General features: G+C 42.3%; 1 protein-coding gene across 3 annotated transcripts in view; it reads right to left on the minus strand.

Annotated features, from left to right (window-relative positions):
- Positions 1-1,085: 1,085 nt before the first annotated feature.
- The window catches only part of PARD3 (par-3 family cell polarity regulator), a 680,003-nt gene continuing 660,927 nt past the window's right edge, over positions 1,086-20,161 (minus strand). For all 3 annotated transcript variants that reach the window (XM_063125521.1, XM_063125527.1, XM_063125514.1), the window contains 2 exons: positions 10,944-11,071; positions 1,086-1,564 (listed from right to left, as the gene is read on the minus strand). In XM_063125521.1, coding sequence (XP_062981591.1) covers positions 1,168-1,564; positions 10,944-11,071 — 525 coding nt within the window. In that variant the 3' untranslated portion in view covers positions 1,086-1,167. The remainder of the gene's footprint in view (positions 1,565-10,943; positions 11,072-20,161) is intronic.

Below are 20,161 nucleotides of genomic sequence, written 5' to 3' on the forward strand. Positions count from 1 at the left end.
ATACATTTTCACAATGATGTGTACCAATTCTGCCCCCTTCCATTTATCTTGTATTTATACACATTTGTGGTTGATCTTCATTGTGATACCAAGATGCAAAAATACAGTAACATGGAAGCACAGCGCAAATTGTCCACGAGTCTTTACAAATTGTCGAAAAAGACAGGTTTTAAAAAAGCTATTTTTAATTCAAAAATAGAACTTTGTTTTATTTTGTCCTGCATTTTCCCAGCCACAAAATAAAGACAAATTAAATTATCAAGATATATGGAGTAACTGAGCATTGATTCATGAAGAATTCATTGTTGGGTTCCATTTTTATGTAATGGGAAAGATTTTATAAAATAACCCCCCAAAAAACACCCATGCTATACCGAACCAGAGATATCTTCTCCTGCCAGCCATTCCGCATGTTGAATGAAATCACAAAATTCTGTCCCATGATGTTCGCCGGTGTTAACTTATAAATACAATGATCTCGGAGATAATATGATGTATATATGGTTAAGGTATAAGACAAATGCGACAAGGTCCCCAGAATAAATGAAACATAATAATAATAAAAGTTTTTGCTTAGGAATGAGGATAAAGCTTTTCAATAGGACTCAAGATTGAACATGTGCAGCCAAAGAAAAACAGTATTTCATCATACAGACATTTAAATATTTATCACTGTAAAACATCAAGGACCAGAGATCTCAAGAGGACATCTGCCTTACTGCTTATCACTGATATGTACTCCTTTCGCTCAACCCAAGGGAAACAATCAAAGGTATGGCAATGCGTTCTTTAATCAGAAACAAATTCATGATGATGCATGTTGAAACCATAACTCATTGCAGAGTTGAACACCTGATAGCAAAATGGGGTGAAGCAGCCATTGATAGCACAGGACTGGGCTAGGACACTTGATAACTAAGACACATCACTTGCCTAGAGTATGATTGTCAAATGACAGAAAATCCTTTCGTGGATATAACACTTGAGACGAGACATAATGGCAAAGACGTAAGGCCCTCCGATCCTTTGCCCATCTTGCTAAAGGCACTGAAACAGACAATAATTCCTTAGTACCTCCATTAAAAAAAAAAGGGGGGGGTTCTTCCCAAAATACAAGTCTCTTCATATGAAAACGTTCCTTTATTGCATGTGACATTGACCTTTGACTCAAGAGTAGAAGGGCCTTCCCTTTTCTGGTGTTTGTAATCTGTTTAGCCTGGCAACCTGAGATGGCGAAGGTGGTACATCTTGCCTGAAAGGACCTTTCGGAACAGCATAATTAGGGTCCTGGACTTTCTTATAGGAGTCATAGTTGCTGGACCCCTCAGAAGATGTCTTTTTTTTCAGCTGCTGCTGCTCTTTGCGCCTCTGCTCCTGACGCAACAGCTCTTGCGTTTCGAGCATTACACGGGCATTGAAGCCGTGGCCTCCCATGTAGCCATTCCTGGAGCCCTGATAACTGGAATACCTGGGGTTGTCTTTTGCACTTTGGAAACCTTCACCTGCAGAATAGTTCTGCTCCCAAGAATCTTGAGATACGGAGCTTGCATTTTTCCGGCTTTGCCTGAAAGTAGACAAATATCTTTGTAAATAAATTTACTTATACTTATCTAAAATAACTATTTTATTTCTTGAACACAGACTTTATACTGTTAGTTTTACCCTACCCTGTGCCTGCTTACCCTACCCTGTACCTGTTTGCATTCTCTTCCCCTCCTTATTGTTTTACTAGGATTTTATTAGATTGTAAGCCTATGCGGCAGAGTCTTACTATTTACTGTTTTACTCTGTACAGCACCATGTACATTGATGGTGCTATATAAATAAATAAATAAATAAATAAATAATAATAATAATAATAATAATTCCACCACCCTACCTCAGTGTGTGAGTAGGGAGGACAGGACTCCTGTATCTTTAACAGTTGTATTGAAAAGGGAATTTCAGCAGGTGTCATTTGTATATATGGAGAACCTGGAGAAATTTCCTCTTCATCATAACAGTTAAAGCTGCAGGTGCCCTGCCCTCTTTTAAATCTGGTCACTCTAGTATAGCTCCTGCACTTTAACTGTTGTGATGAAGAGGGAATTTCACCAGGTTCCCCGTATATACAAAAATGACACCTGCTGAAATTCCCTTTTCTATGCAACTGTTAAAGATACAGGAGCCCTGTCCTCCTTTTCATATGGTCACCCTAGTGTGTGAGACACTCAAGGCAGCTCACCACTGATCCCATGTTTCAACTTTGTGGATCTTTTTAGTATTAGATGTTTATGATTGTAATGATTGCTATTTTAAACTGTGTTTGTGGCTACTCATAGCGTTTAAATTGCATTTAACTAGATTTTTTGCCCTGAGAGCTTCAGCAACTCACCAGTTGAATGAATAAACAAACAAACAATAAACAACAATAATCCACAAATCAATGCTGAATGCTGGAGGCAATAGCACAGGAAGTCTATTGCCTTCATCTTCTATGTGTGGATTTCCTGAAGGTATCTGTGTCTCTGTGGAAAACAGGATACTAGAACAGATTATTCCATGGTCTGATTCAACAAGGCTCCCCTTACACCTTTCAGAACTACAGCGTATTAATTCACCATCTAATATCCAGCTGTGAAGGAACCAAGTGAATCTCCCTCTGGACGGAGCATCACAATAAAGCCACTATGATCGAGAAAGCAGTCTTCCACATAACCATGTGCCACACATCCAAAGATGAGCTGAGGTAATCCAAGACGAGAGCTGAGCCCAATCAATATGGCATAAAACTGTGGTAAGTAATCACATGCAAAATAATGTCAAAGAACCCCATGCATTAAAGCTGTATACATGCTGTATTTTTCAATGCCACAATTCAGCATAGGGAAGTTTGCATGATCGCCAACATGGTTAAGAAGCCACGCTGTCTCATTAACTATGCTGCATGTGCTGGATACCATATCAGCCCAATTTGCTTAATTATCCTTGCCAACATGGTTTACCATGTCGTTGTGAACCGCCCAGAGAGCTCCGGCTATTGGGCAGTATAGAAATGAAATAAATAAATAAATAAATAAATAAATAAATAAATAAATAAATAAATAAATAAATGTCATCTAAACCCAGTAAGGGTGGGTTGCTGCCAGGGTTAACAACTACCCCAGAACCCTTAAAAAGCCTATGCCTTCTGTGTCCTACAACTTTTGCTCTAAACACACACAGATGGTCATTATTACACTCATACATGTGGTGTCCAGATCAACATGCTTGCCACTTTCCCTTTCACTTCAATTTTATACATCACTGTGGCCACAGCTAGACCTAAGGTTTATCCTGGGATCATCCAAGGTTCACCCCTGCCTGAGCACTGGATCCCCTGTGTGTCACCTAGATGAACAGATTTGACCCCTGGACGATCCAGGGATAAACCTTAGGTCTAGCTATGGCCTGTGTCCAGGTACGCTTGGTTCTATCAAACACTAATCCTTCTTAGAGTAGACCCATTGAAACAAATAGGACTTTAGTTTGACTAATGTTGGATACAACGCTCCAGAATGTCAAGTCCTGGTTTGTTACTTAGCAATCGGTACTGATTTTCCCAGAGGTTTATACAAACCTCTGTGTTCTGAACTACAACTCTGATAATCCTTGATCAATGCCATGTTGGCTGGGGTTGATGGGAGTTGTAATCCAAAGACCTGGAGGTTGTCTACTCCTGGTGTACAATGATGAACAGAGAACAGCAGAAGAAGAAACGGATAGCCTTAGAACTGGGGTGGGGAACAGACAGCCCTCCAGTTGTTAAGACTGCAACTCCCATCAGCCCTAGCCAATGGTCAGTGCTGATGGGAGTTGCAGTCCCACACCATATGGCAGGCCACACATTCACCATTCCTGTTTTAGAAGAACTGTAACGCAACAGTTCAGACAACACCCCCCATCATGGCGGATTCCCAGATGATGATGTCAGCTTGGCGGCTGGTGGACCTTTCCATCCCTCTGCTCCAAAGTGCCAGCCTTGTCTCTTTTGCTTAGAGTAACCTGCTATTCTTTCATTTAAAGGTGATCCTTGAGGCACTACACTATAAATATTCACCACTTGACAGCTAGTACTGTAACAGCAATTAGAACCTTCACATTTAATGCCACAATAGACCAGGACATGGGACATTAGTATGCAGGGGTTTAACCACCCTGATTGCCAAAGGCCTGTCTTTAACCTGACGAAGCCCTCTCCAAGTTCATCCTGCTGTAGATAAAAAAACACTAGATTATATGGGATATCGGAATAGTCAACCAAAGGAAATTTAAGCAAGCTGAACATAATTCAAGCTGAAGACACTTCCTACTCACTACTGCCTTGTACTTAACCAAGCCGTTGGTCTGATTTTAACTGGCAGCAGCCAGAAATATTATCTATTGAGCCATACTATATCGTGCTTAAGGCGGTGAAGCTGCACCCTAAACAAGGCATGCATTAAGAGGCCACCAGTGAGGGAGGAACCAGCAGCCAGGCACCTCTCCACCGTGCCTGGGTCCAGCTCCAGCTGAGAGCCCCCTCCTTCCTGCTGTCAACTGTAACTGCTGAACTTTGCAACTAAGATTGTAGTGCCTGAATTTGCTTTCCTTTTCCCCCTCCTCCTCCTCCCTCCCAATCCCCTTTCCTTTTGTGTCATGTCTTTTAGATTGTAAGCCTGTGGGCAGGGACTGTCAAGAAATACTTTTGTAAGCTGCCGTGAGAGCCTTTTTTGGCTGAATGGCAGCATAAAAATTCTTAAATAATAATAATAATAAAAAAGTAAGGCCAGATCCACACCAAGCAGGATCTAGCACTATGAAAGTGGTATGAAAGCAGTATATAAGAGGCAGGAGCCACACAACTGCTTTATAGTGGTATTGAAGCGCACTGACAACTGTTGGGGCCCATTGACACAGACCATATATCACTTTCGTCCTGCTTTCATAGCGCTAGATCCTGCTTGGTGTAAATCTGACCTAGGAAGGAATCTGTTAGTTAACCAGGATGTGAGCAAGACACACAGACAATGGAGGTGGGAGTTGAATGAATGAGGAGACCACCAGATGCGGGTTCCGCCCCTCGGAAGGGGCATGCTGGGGTTGTGCAATCCCCCTTCGGCTTGCAGTAAGCAAAGACTATGGCCCACAAACCACAGCCATTTGCCTGCAGCTCCTGACTCTCTGGCTGGCAGGGCTGACATCTGAGGAGGGAAGCAACTTCTTCCCACCTCTCGGATAAGGGCTTGGAAGCTGCTGTTGCATCGGAGGGAAGGTGAAGTGAGCACACGTCCCGTCTCCACTGCGCCAGAAGGAGCAACCACATGAGCTTCCTTACACGCAGAAAATAGTTCAGAGTGAGTTCCTGCCTTCTCCACTCCAGGTAGTTCCTTGTTTACCACAGGGTTCCCCTTTACTCTCTCCCCGATAAGGCAGTGGTAGAGTAAAACCTATTGAAAGCAATTTGAGGCATTGACAATTGGTGGGTGCCCAGTGAGAAAGTGGGGCTGGAAGAAGAGCTCACACACAGCCTAAGGCAGGAGCGGGCAACTTGCGGCTCTCCATATATTTTGACCTACAACTTCCATCATCCTTGACCATTGACTATGCTGGCTATGGTAGATAGAAGTTGTAGGCCAAAACATCTGGAGAACCACAAGTTGCCCACCCCTGGCCTAGCGACAGTGAGAATACTAATGGAGTGAATGTGCAAAGGAAAATTTGGAGGCCATAGATCGAGAAACCCAAAGAGATAGGTAGGAGCCCAAGAGAGATGAAGGCCTAATCTATACCACGCAGGATATTGCAGTATGAAAGCAGTATGAAAGCGGTATATAAAAGGATAAAGCAGTAGGAAAGTGGTTTATGGTATGTGTCAATGGGCCCCAACAGAATGAAGCAGTATAAAAGCGGTATATGGTACATGTCAATGGGCCCCAACAGTTGTCAGTGCACTTCAATACTGCTATAAAGCAGCAGTGTGGCTCCTGCCTTTTATGTACCGCTTTCATAGTGGAATATCCTGCTTGGTGTAGATTAGGTTGAAGTCAACTTATTGATGTGGCATAATCAGGGCATTTGTCATTCCGAAATGTCTTTTGTTTTCATATATATATATATATATATATATATATATATATATATATATATATATATATATTATGCAAACAATGGGTAGGATCCCATTGGCTGCTTAGAGATTTTGGTTGTAATTCTTTATAAAAGCAAATTATGTTAGATTTGGCCTCTTTTTCATAATCTGAGGAAATGCTTTGATAGATGTTGCTGCATATGGTGGCCCTGATTAGTATGTGAAATAAAGTCATGCCATGGTGTATAAAAGTTAGATATTTTAACCTTGCTTTTAGCTAATTTAAGTTGATATGTAAATTTTGCCACAGCTCTTTGCCACGGCTCCATATTCCCGGACTTGGTCTAGCACGATGGAGGAGTGAAGATCCCTTGATATTTTTTATCGTGAGATCTCCCCCTCTTTTTACACATAGCTCGCAACGACCTCGGAGGGAGAGTACGTCGCGCCCGCCATTTTGTTTTTTGTTTTATTAAAGAAGAGCACACGAATGCTTGTGCGCAAAAGGTAAGTCTTTTTTATTTTAAATGATTTTTCCCGCTCCCCCCATCCCACCCCCAATCGGCGTAGAGCTCCCAAGGAGCTCTGCGCCCCGTGCATGGGTCCCGGCTCCTCGTGAGTAACCACGAAGAGCCAGGACAAACCATGACGCCCGCACACATGTTCTACGGTCTCAGGATAAGCCTGAGACCGCGGAAAAAGCGGGCTCAAAGGCTAGGGCAAGATCCCAGGGCAAGGGAGGGATCATCCGTCCCCGTTCCCGGGATCCCCTGTGCGTCATGTGGACGCACAGGGCCGATCCCGGGGATCACCCTGGGATATCACCCCATCTAGCTATGGCCAGAATCACATGGACAGGCTCCATTGTTACCGTAGCGTCTCACTTCTTTTTCATCTGTATATAAGCTGAAGGTCATAAAGGCTACACGCCTATGAACAGCCCACTGAGATCTCCGGGTGACTGTATTTTCTAGCCAATGTGAATTCATTCAGACTTTTGTTTAGCTTTGCCTAAGCCTTCTAAAACAACTCTGCTTCCGAATCCCCTTTGCGAAACAATTTACAGCAAACTGAATGAAGCTCTTGAGTTCACAGAGCTGCCAGAATTTCTGAGATGCAGTCAAACAACTTTTCAACAGCAGGCTCCAACTTGAGAGTTGGATACGACTTTAAACAGTTTCATGCTGGAAATGACAAGGATTAATTGAGTAGACCCCGTTTCATTCTGCCTGTTAGCCATAAGGCGAGTTCAAAGTTGGTTGGACTGTTTGCACCGCTTTGATGGGAAGTTATCAAAATAATTTATGAATTCTGGAAACAAGTTATATTTAGAGCTGCATGAATGTAGATTCTCCACGAAGGGAGGAAACAAAGACTGAAGGACTTATTAATTTGTTTGTGCACAGATGTTATGTAGCAGAGACCTTGAACAATCTGTTTTCCCTGAACTGAGCATACATGTATACCTCTGTGGAAGGTTATTCCACAGTCCCCTGTAATTCATAAATGAAACAATATTGTGCTGCACGCTCTTTCAGATAAAGACAAAACAAACAAAACAAAAAACAATTTACCAGAGACATAATAACAGACACGTTCCAATGATCCTCCTTTAAGGAGACAAGAAGTGTCCTGCCAGAGCGGCCTCAAAAGCCCATTTATTCCAGCAACTAAATGCCTATAGGAAGTTCGCACGCAGGGCGTGAGGGCAATTCATGGGCGAGGCCTTTAAAATGTCCCCTTCACAGATGTTGTTGGACTCCAACTCCCGTTAGCTCTGGCAAGAATGGGCAATGGTCAGAGATGATGGGAGTTGTAGTCCAATGACATCTGGAGGCAGAGGCCGGCGTCAAGGGACTGACAGGTGTTACCCAGAGGACCTTTTCCTCTGCTGCTCCCAGAATGGCCTGCCGGAGGAGATTCGTCAACTTAACAATCTTTTAGCATTTAAGAAAGCTATAAAGACTGATCTCTTCCGGCAGGCCTATCCAGTGGAATTTTAGGATGTTTTTAGGAATTTTGTTAGGAAGTTTTAACAATGTATACTATGTTTTTAATCAGGATGGAGAGGTGGGTAAGAAATATTATTATTATTATTATTATTATTATTATTATTATTATTATTATTGGTAGGTATGGTTGCGCATCTGCTGAGGGCCCACACCTCCGCAGGGGCCTACTAATAAGCGCCCCCTGGGCTTGCTCCTCCTCTTCACCATTGCTACCTCTTTGTTCACCTGCCTCTCATTCTGGCACCGACAAATGGACGTGGTGAGGAGGAAGAGGAGCAGATGCTGCGGCCTACTTGCTCACTGGCCCTCTGCCTGTCAAGCAAGTGAGTGGTAGCAACTGATGAGAAAGAGGATGAGGAGCAATGACAGCTAGTGACAACTACAGTATGAAGGTAGAAGGAGGGGGCTCATGGAGGGCGTCTCGCCCATGGGCCCTAAACAACCTGGAGCCAGCGTTGTCTGGAGGGCCACAGGTTCCCTGCCCGTGCCACGGACGCAGAGATATGCCAGCAGCACACTTGGGAAATGGATTGCAGCATTCAAATTCTTGATTTAAGGTGCACACCCTCATGGTTTGGGTCCAGGCTACCTGCGGGATCGCCTTCTCCTGTACAATCCGCCCTGCTCACTCAGGTCCCCTGGGAAGAATCTACTTCAGTCTGCCAAAATTAGGCTGACAAGTATTACCCAGAGGAGCTTCCCTTCTGCTGCTCCCAGACTGTGGAATGGCCTGCCGGAGGAGACTCATCAATTTAACAGTCTTTTAGCATATAAGAAAGCTATAAAGACTGATCTATTCCGGCAGGCCTATCCAGTTTAGGATGGTTTTAGGATGTTTTAATATTATATACTATGTTTTTAATTCAGTTTTATGTATTTTATACTTATTGTTGTTCCCCACCTCAATCCAAATGGAGAGGCGGGTAAGAAATAAATTATTATTATTATTATTATTATTATTATTATTATTATTATTATTGTTATTGTTATTATGGTTTCATTTCTCTCTTTCAAACCCATGGTCCCCCATCACCTCAGTCTTCAATACACTCATCCAGATCTCCAAAAAATCAATACCATGGGGTAGTGGGAAATGGACCCTGCCAAATCCTCCTTTTTGGCTTTCTTAAAGGTTGTTCCATTACACCACGCTGAAATAAAACCTCTTCCAAACATCCCTGCATCCTTCTAAGGGACTGCTATTCTTTTCAAACCCAATCCTCCATTGTCTTCTAAATACCATTATTTTTGAAGGTGGTCTCATACTCACTTTAAACATGATTCCAACCATCTCTGCCCCAAGCCAGCCTAAACCATTCAGCAAATGTCTGAAGACCTTAGGTAGAGCCCCATGGTAGTCACAAGCAAACCCCCTTTTCTTAAGAATTGATCTCCCTTCTGGGCTCTAAGCTGCCTGGGAACACTCTGCATATAAATCTCAATTCTAAACTGAAGCATGTCTATAGATAGCACTTAAATACTGGAGCCAATTAAATGTGTCAGAAACTTGGAAGTGGCCCAATATGATATAACTTTTCATGGTGATTTTTCTATTCACTCAATTAAGTCTTCTGTGACATACATCATCATCATCATCATCTCCATCCAAAATTCACTTTGTTCACAAGCTCTCCAAGAAAGAACTCTTCCATTAATACTACCTCCTCTTATCAAGTTCATATTTATTTTTCACTATGTCAGTTTTTACACTATGAGAAATTTGCCTGTAATGGTGGTGGGACCAAGAGAAGGGCCTCCCCTGAAGATCTCAGAGGACGGATAGGCTCGTGAGGGAGAATAGGGTCTTTCAGATAACCTGGACCTGAGCTGAATAGGGCTTTATAGGTCATAACCAGCACTTTGAATTGTGCCCGGAAACAAACTGGAAACGAACAGGGGAGTTGTCTGCTCCCTGTAACCAGCCCCGGTCAATGCTCTGGCTGCGGATCTTTCCGAACACTCTTTAAAGGCAGCCACATGTATAGCATGTTACAGTAATCCAAACGGGATGTAACTAAGTCCGACATCTCTAGGAATGGGCACAGCTGGCACACAAGCTTTAACTGTGCAAATGCACTCCTGGCCTCCGCTGAAACCTGGGCATCCAGGCTCAGGGCTGAATCCAGAAGTACACCCAAGCTGTGGACCTGTGTTTTCAGGGGGAGTGTAACCCCATACAGCACAACCTGAATCCCTATTCCCTGATCTGCCTTTCGACTGACCAGGAGCATAGACATGAAATACATAAATAAATGAACTAGCAAATCTGGATCCAACCCATTTTATCCAACCGTAGTCCCTTGCAGATGTTCACATGAGATAAAAGGAGTGTGCCAGGTGGGGTTGCATAAAGATTTCAGGCTTCACCTCTAAGCTATGTGTGTTCATTAAAACATACTGTAGAATCATAGAATCATAAAATAATAGAGTTGGAATAGGCCTATAAGGCCATTGCGTCCAACCCCCTGCTCAATGCAGGAATCCACCCTAAAGCATCCCTGGCAGATGGCTGTACAGCTGCCTCTTGAAGACCTCTAGTGTGGGAGAGACCACAACCTCCCTAGGTAACTGGTTCCATTGTCGTACTGCTCTAACAGTCAGGAAGTTTTTCCTGATGTCTGGACATGCAGGGACTCTCTACAGAGGGTCTACTGGATGTGTATAGGTCAGGGGAAGAGGCTGCCATATGATTTCCCTCCTCTCCCACCATCTCATTTACCCTATATGCATGTCCACAAAGGATTCCTCTTAACATAGATGGTGGGCACTACTATTCTTGATCTCCTTCTGATGGAACTGGACTAGCAACACATTTGCCCAGTAGGGTTAGACACTTGCCATACCTGGGTAATGAACTGTACTGACGCTGAGCTTGCTGGAAGCTCTCTCTCTCTTCTTGCCGCTGCTTCTGCATTTGAACTTCTACCGACACAGAATGCCTTCCACTTTGCGAGTACGTCTTTGAATTTGGCTAGGACATGAAAAGTAAAAACGTAATAAGGATTAATTTTTGTTGACTTTCAAACAATAAATAATGCTACTTCTCTGCATATACACAATGTAAAAAAAAATAACCGTTCTGCACACACAAAAAGTCAAAATAGGTATGAACGGTCCACGATGGCTTCTGGTGTGATTTCATTTTAGGATACGTTTGGACAATGTTTCTTTGGACGTTATAATACTAAAGACAAGTACTGTCAACTGAGTTGTTCCTTGTTCTCTCTGACATTTCCTTGAAGCCAAATAGTGAAATTCCGATCCAGCAGGGAAACACAGAATCTCACACTCACTGAATGTTCATTTTGAATAACAGTATAGTCATCCTCTGCAATTCACCTGTGTCAGGTAACATTCAATATGTTTATCTCTAGGGCTGGAAGAAAGGAGGAGAATTCTGATAATTTTGAGGAAGAGAGGAAATGGAGTGGGAGAAACGTCAAAACGAAAGGAAATAAGGCTAGCGGAAATTACAAAGGATTGCACTGGTAAAGCGATGTGTGTGTGCTCTTTGCCAGATGGGTAAAAATGATAATACATGGTTCCTAAGCTTAGCAACACTGATTACACTATAATCTCATATGCCAACACCACGTTAGATGGTTAACAGAGTCTTGTCCCCTCCATAACCATTTAGAAAAGCTAAGTGTTTCCCCCCACTCCAAACAGTCATTTGGGCTCTTTGGTGCATCATGGAACTAATGGGGAGGAGCTTATTTTTTTGAGACAAAACAACAGGACCATTTGGGTAAAAAAGAGGCTGTCAAGGTCATAAAGTCTTCAAAATAAACTTACGTAGACTCATTCACAACATAATGTATTAATATAATCCTGGTTGTTGACATGAAAGTATTACTGAGAGAGAGGCATGAAAGAAAAGCTTAGAAATATACTTAAAGGAGACACACACACACCGGCCTACCATTGTAGGCCTAAATGTTAGGTTCTTAAGATCTTTAGGTAGACTTCAGAATATCCCTGCAGGAATCTACAAAGGTTTTCACAGATATGTAAGAATGTTACTGATATTAAGACAAAGTTGTCATATATGGACCTATCTGAATGGAGACCGTGTGATTTTGGTCAATCAAAGATTTATAGATGATGCACCAGAGATCATTATGAGGGGATACATTGTTTCAACACTGTTCAAAGCAAGTTGTTGGTAGTTTCTGCAACCTTAGCCTTATGGAATGAGGACAAATATTCAGACACCATGATGAAGCTAAGCAGGTTTTGTCGGACAGTGCTTGAATGGGAACCCCATGTATGCAGCCTTGTATCCCATGCTGGAAGAATGGCAGGATATATAAGTGAACCAAAATAAATAAATGAATAAAAGACATCTATGAGGAGTTTGGCTGACTCTAAAAAGTCCCTTTTATTAACTAGAAGGCATTTTATAGCTCAATGGGTATTTGAATCCACATACCTCCATTACAAATCTGACACTATTATCAGGTACACCTTGCTGACTATGGCCTTAGCTAGAGGTGAGGTAAGGTTTATCTTGGGATCATCCCGGGGTCATCCCTGTTCATGTAAATGACACACAGGGGATCCTGGGAGCAGGCAGGGACGACCCCGGGATAAACCTTAGGTCTAGCTAAGGCCTCTGTGTGATCCATTATTAATACAGACCTACAAGCCTAAATCTTTCTCCCCGTTCCAATCCAGGGAATGTAAAGCAGTATCTTCCCCCATATCACCTGACCTGGCAATTTAGACCTTTTCTCCAGATGCCAGGCTTTCAGTATTTTGGCACAGGGCAATGTTGGCATTCAGGTGTGGAATTCCCTCCCTAAGAAGGTTTACATGATGCCAACTTTCGTAGGCTAAACCTGTCCTGTTTATTCAAGATTCTGGAATAATCGGAACCTCTTTGCTGCAATGGCTTGTTTTCTTTATTTTTGTTTTGTTTTTACTGCAGGTTTTACAACTTGCTATTTAATTATTTTAGCTTCTTTTTTTAATCACTGCATATATATATATATATATATATATATATATATATATATATATATAGTGTGTGTATGTGTGTTTATGTAAGCTGCCTTGAGGGCTTTTATGGTGGAATGGTGGAAAGTAAATAAATTAATAAATCCTAGGCAAGGAGCAAATATCCCAAAGGGCAAGGTTTTATCAACACTTAACTCACATTGTATTGGAAAATATGTTTCATAGCTGACAAATAGAAATCTATAGACCGGGGGGTGGGGGGACCCAAAACCAAACCCTGTGATTTTGTAAATGACTGACAATGCATGTTAGGAAAATTATTTCACATCTGCACACAATTTTTAATCCTGGCAACAGTATACATCATGAATGGGAGATGGAAAAATAACCTCCCACAAAGTGAAAAAATATATTCCAGCACACTGGAACTCAACTTGTGTGCTCAGAGTATAAGTAGTTAACACCTGTACAAACAGGGCAGCACAAGGCAAAGTATAATTATCATAATTCTTTAAAGCTATCAAACAAAGCTGGCTCCGTTTTAACTGTGCAAATTGCAAAGAAGTACGGCCTTGTCTGCAAGGAGATGTATGATGAGTGCTGACCTTTTACATCAAATGGTGGTCAAGGCCACCACTTGGCTGTTAATACACAAATAAATAGATGTTTATGTCTTCCACAATGATGGCCACTGCACTGAGCATTTGTTAAGCAAAGTATAGGAGAAAGGAAGTCCAACAAGAATGCTGATGTGGAGATCATTAAGATGTAAGATCCTTATATATATTCTAACGTAAGGTCTTAGTAGAAGGAATGCCCTTTCTAGAATATAGGAGCAGAAACATCAAAAAACATTTTGCATAGAATGTATCACCTTAATAGAAAAACATTAGATATGTGTTGCAGAAGTTAATGCCAATGATATGCATATGTGATGGAATCACAAAAAGATTCAGGACTTTCAGAAGGACGAAACTGTAACAATTAGAGATATGCCCTCATTTATTTCCTAAAGAAGAAACACTGATCAATTTGTGTATTATGGCAAGACTAGAGATAGCCGGTAAATGAGAAAAGGCAGAAGGCTCATTGGGGATACTGGCTGGAAATGATCTGCCTTTCATCTTATGAGTTGGAGGCTAGTCTACAAAAGGTGTTAAAGCACAACACAGTTTTTAGTCTCTAAGGTCCCACACAAGACTTATTTGCTGGGACAGACTACCATGATTACCTATCCTGAACTTATACACAGTTAAAATACACACTTGTTGAGCCTTCAACAGTGACAACAAGGTATTAAGAATTATTAGGAATTATTAAGAGAATGGGAATAAGTTCATAGAATAGTATAGTTGGAAGGGGCCTATAAGGCCATCGAGTCCAACCCCATTATCATGCTGGAAGTTTAGAGATGATGCATTTCACTTAAGAGAATGAATGAATGAATGATCTGGAGTTAGGGGTGAGCAAGGAGATGGCCAAATTTGCCGATGACATCAAATTATTTAGGGCAGTTAACTCAAAAAAGATCAGTGAAGAGCTCCCCAAAATGTCTCCAAACTACGAGAATGGGTACTAAAATGGCAAAAGCGGTTCAATATAAGCAAGCATAAAATAATGCACATTGAAGCAAAAATTCACTTCATGTATACACTGATTGGGTATCAACTGGTGGGAATTGAATAGGAAAGGGGTCCGCGTTGTGATGGACTGCCCAATGAAAACTCCAACTACTGTGAAAACACTGAATTCCATGTTGGAGATCATTGGGAAAGGAATCAAAAATAAAACTGCCAATATCATAATGCCTTAATACAAATCTAAAGTGCAACCACACTTGGAATACGGTGTATAGTTCTGGTAACTGCATCTCAGAAAGAATATTATAGAACTGGAGTAAGTGTGGAAATGGGCAGCCAAATTGATTAAGGGCTGGAACAACTCCACTATGAGGAAAAGCTACAAGATTTGAAGCTCTTCAGCTTAGAAAAATGGTAAGGTAAGGGGAAACATGATAGAGGTGTACAAAATTAGGTATATAAAATCAGGCACTCTCTCATAATACTACAACTCAGGGTCATCCAATGAAGCAGGGTGGAGGGAGATTCAGGACAGATAAAAGAAAATACTTTACTCAGTGCATATTTAAACTATAGAATTCACTACTACAGGTGTAGTGATGGCTTCCAATTGGGATAGCTTTTAAAGGGGTTTAGGAAAATTAATGGAGAATAAGGCTATCCATGGCTATTAGTTGTTCTTGTTATTACCTCCAGTATCAGGGCTTCTTTATATTAAAGGGAAATCACATTTGCTTACCAATACTTTGCTTCCTGCTTCTCTTCCACAATTGTAATGAGCTGAATTACATGGGAGGAGAGGGGCGACCATGTGGTCTGTAATCAAAAACTTCCCTGCTCATATACTTTAATGGACAGCACCCTCTAGTGGGTGATTTGTAGTGCAACTTCAGCTGCACACAGCAGGAAATCCCAAGATATTTCAGATGAATCAGGATATCCAGGATTTTTTTAGAAAACAGAATAACTGGGGAAAGGAGTGGGAGACATGGAGGAGGCTCACAACATCATCCAAATAAAAGGCAACTTCTGTGAGTGGCCAGTCAAGAGCGTGCTATAAATCATTCATTTAAAGAAGCCCTCAGAAGCAGAGTGTGTTTAATATTAGTTGCTAAGAAGAAGATCAGGAAGATGCTATTAAACTCATTTCCTGCTTCTGGGCTTCCCATAGGCATCTGTTTGGCCACTGTGGGAATAGAACACTCTTCTTATGTCCTTCTGTCACAATGAACACACAGAGTTCCTGCATCAGCAAGAACTTCTTCGTTCATTTCCCTGTTGGGGATACACCGTAAACAGAGCTATCCCTACCCCTGGGTTCAAATAAAGAAGCTCCATCTTGTGCAGGAATTCCATGCATGCACTGAGCCCTAAGGGTGCAATCCTATGCATGGTTAGACAGAAAAAAGTCCTACAACTCCCAGCTTCCCACAGCCAACATGAGTGTCTGGAGCATCTGGGAGTTGTAGAACTTTTCTTTTTCAAAACATGCATACAATTATGCCCTAAAGAGCTCTGACCTGTACTTCTTCTCATAGCGCATAGTTAAACTATGGGATTCACTACCACAAGAGGTAGTGATGGCCACCAATTTGGATGGCTTTAAAAGGGGGTTGGATAAATTCCTGGAAAAGAAAGCTTTCAACGGCTACTAGTCCTGATGGCTATGTGCTATCTCCAGTATCAGAGGTAGTGAGCCTATATATACCAGTTGCTGGGGAACATGGGCGGGAGGGTGCTGTTGCATGGTGTCCTGGGTCCTGCTCATGGGTCCCTGATCAACAGCTGGTAGGGCACTATGTGAACAGAATGCTGGACTAGATGGACCCAGCATAGCTCTTCTTATGTTACTATATTCCCTTAGTGTTAATGAAAAGATAAATCACCATTCTAACAAAATCAATAAAAAAAAATCGAGACATGCTGTTCTGAGCCATGTCTTGGACATCAACATTTTTGCCCAGTTCTCTTCAGGAAATGTCAGTTGAAAGATTGTAATAAGAGTGTCTGTATCCATTAAAGTTGTTGGACTGCCTGCCTTGAGGACAGGAGTTCATTAATTATTGGCAGAGCAGATACATATTCTCAGGCCAAAGTGCCAGCTCTCACGCAGCCCATCAGTACAGACTTTGCCAACGGGATCATAGTGGAACAATTTGAAATGGACCCTTGCCCACTGTGATCTGGGAAGAGGCATGTGGTCACGGCCATCCGCCAGGGATTGGGAAAACCATGATTCAGGCAGAAGTCATTTTTATATGTTAGACATATACACAAATCCTCATTTCCTTCTTCTTTCGTGTGTGTGTGTGTCCTTCCTATATCTCTGCTCCTACAATCTCAGTTCTCTCATCACCATTTTAAAGACAAAACCACATGTCTCTGTTATTCATAGTTCACACGGCTCTGCAAATGGAAGATTGCTTTCACTGTTCAAACCAGGAGGGAAAGGTGTACTTTCCCGTCATGGATCTGAGGGACTTTTCTGGCTTTAAAGCAGTACGTCCATCTAAGCCTCTCTCCATCCCATCTTCTCACTCTTCTTGAGGACACAAATTAGTTCCTTCAGGCTAATGCAGCAGTTTAACAAAAGGCTTTGCACAGGTACATTCTAACTCCCCACCCCACCATTACACACACACACACACACACACACACACCATACCTTGGGCCAAGAGCTTTGAGGCGAAAAGAATAGAAAGCATTTATGAATATGGCTGAAATACCCTCCTACCTGCACATAGTAAACCACTTTTATGTTTTCAGCAACGTTTTGGTATTTGCTACATCTGGAGGCATTTTGGGGAGAGCAACCAAGTCACATATGTGCCTTAAAGAGATGGGTTTATTGTTCCTCAATGCTCAAACTATATTGTGCGCTCTCAAAATGGATGAGATCATTGTTTTATCCCTTCCAAGCTTAGTGATGTTATCCAGATTAGAATACAAGACGGGGGAGGGTAATTCCAAGGTACAATGGACCTTGTCTCTAATGAATGCATCTGGATAAAAAGGCACAACCATGTGCATTTACACACACACACACACACACAGCTAGCTTTAATAATGGAACAGGCCATCAACCAAGGCAACAATGAGGCACAGGATTAAAAATAATACATTAAACAGAATTACTGTCACTTTAAGTTCATTTGCATGATCAGCCCAGTGGGGGAGAGGCCCTCATTGTTTGGTTGGTGGGTGGGTGGGGAGAAAAAAAAGAAAGGTCAGTGTTGTGACCCACAATTTAGGAAATTATTCCATTCTTGAGGTAATCAGCCTGTCATCTAAATAATTCCCCACTCACTCATTGCTGGAAACTATAATATGCACCAAGCAGCCTGTCTAAAGTTGCTATGGTGTTCGGAGAGACAACATTTGGCCCATGACCTTCAGTAGTTAAGTTCTCAAGTCCTTCTGAGTGCACGTTTTCCTCAGACAGTTTTCCCAAGATCCCTAAATCACTGCATTCCAGAAATTAAGCAGAAGAACCCCCGCGTAGTAGAGAAGTGCACATCCTTTTTCAAGGGCCTCGTATATGAAAATATTAACTAATGGATTATTGAATTATCATTACTGTTTCTAATGGAAAATGGGACAGTCATCAAAATAAATAAATAAATACACATTTTATTCAATTACTTCCCAGGGGAACCAAACATACTTTATATTATAAGAGAGCTTTGAAAAGAAGCCTATATATTTTACATAGAGAAACATACAGAGAATTTTGCAATGACTTGCAGAAAAAACTGAATTAAGGGTATGGTTGTTGTCCTCATTGTTTTAATGTTGAGATTGAACTCAATACTTTTCAGGAGACGAAAGTGCAAAGGAAGACTGAAATGAATATGTAATATATTCTCCAGGTTAACAAATATGATATGCATATTCCCAAAATGTGATGCAGTATCTGGATGACACACCTGTGGCATCTGAATCAGGTGAGGCTGTGCAAGTCCTCGATTAGTGCCTAGACGTAGTAAAGGGCTGGATAAGAGTCTAGAAAAGGAAGCTAAGGCCATTTCTACACCATCCTGAAAATGCGGGCTGGTTACGGCCGAGTTCCTGTGTATTCAAATGACGCACAGGGACTCCTGGGAGGAAGGAGGGAAGAGAACGGGTTTTCTCAGGGATAAAGTACTCCCTGGGAATATCCGATTCTTCCTACGGTCTCAGGATCGTCCCGAGATCGCAGGAGGTGTGGCTGCCTGTCCCAGCGTCTTCCCTCCTTCCCGTGAGTAGTGGGGATCAGTAGAGGGAAGGAACCGGGCCGGGAGAAATCGGAGGGGAGGGGAGCGGGGTCGGGTTTTAAAATTTTTTTTAACTTACATTTAGTTGCAGCGCACATGCACTCATCTCCTTTTAAAAAAAACAAAAACAAAATGGCGGGCGCGACACCCTTCTTCCTCCTGAGATGTTGCACCCACATGTGGACTAAGGGGAGGATCTCACAATCCTCCTCCCTCCCTCCCTCTACACCGGGCTGGTGTAGAAATGGCCTGAATCCTTTGCAAGGTGGAAGCCCTGTGGGTGAGTGCTTCCCGAATCCGGGAGAAAGGTCATTCCCTGTTCTGGGTGGAGTTGCACTCCCTTTAAAATATCAGGTTCATAGTCTGGGGTTACTACTAGACCCATCACTGTCACTGGAGGCTAAAGGAGCCATTGCGGCTTGTTGTGCCTTTCACCAGCTTTGGCTAGTTCAGCAGCTATGGCCTCTCCTGGACAGGGATAGCTTGGCCACTGTGGTATAGCTGTGTAAAGAACCTCAAGACTGGATTCCTGCAAGGTACTCCATGTGGGGCTGCCCTTAAGGCTGCCCCGGATGGTGGACCTTGTGCAGAACCCAGCCGTTCAGCTGTTGTCAGCAGCTGCCCTGTTTCAGCATGCAACTCCTTTGCTCAGGGAACTACATTGGCTGCTTATTCGCTGCTGGGCCAGGTTTAGGGCTTTGGTATTAGTGTATAAATTCCTAAACAACTTGGGTCCAGGATATTTGAGAGACTGCCTTCCCCCTTATCAATATGCCCAGTCACAGAGGTCATCAGATGGTATGCTTTTGAGGGTTCCCCCTGATTTGAGTCCACCCAGAGAAGAGCCTTCAGTGCGGTGGCCACCTTTCTATGGAACTCCCTGCCTCTGAAGGTCAGGCAAGGACCAACATTGTGTTGCTTCCAGTGTTTCCTAAAAGCACCTTTATCTCAGGAAGCCTTCCCTGTCTGACCAGCCATGGGTTTTACTAGTATTCGGTTTTTAAAATAACATTCTATTATGCCGTGTTATTCTTTTATCTTTTCATCTTTTATTGTTCACCCCTCCAGAATCTGTTTAGATGTGGAGCATTATATAACTATTGTAAATAAATAAAATAAATATATTTATGACATAGCTCTCTTCGTTATGGCCAGAGAGCAAAAGCCATCTCTCTATGCATTTCCATGGCATCATAGCAAATATTAATTTTAAACCCTGTACAGTTATCTGCTGGTAGGCCCCATTGCAAACTTAAGAGGTTTTCCAAG

The sequence above is a fragment of the Elgaria multicarinata genome, chromosome 1 (assembly GCF_023053635.1).
Source record: "Elgaria multicarinata webbii isolate HBS135686 ecotype San Diego chromosome 1, rElgMul1.1.pri, whole genome shotgun sequence".
Classification (NCBI taxonomy): domain Eukaryota; kingdom Metazoa; phylum Chordata; class Lepidosauria; order Squamata; family Anguidae; genus Elgaria; species Elgaria multicarinata.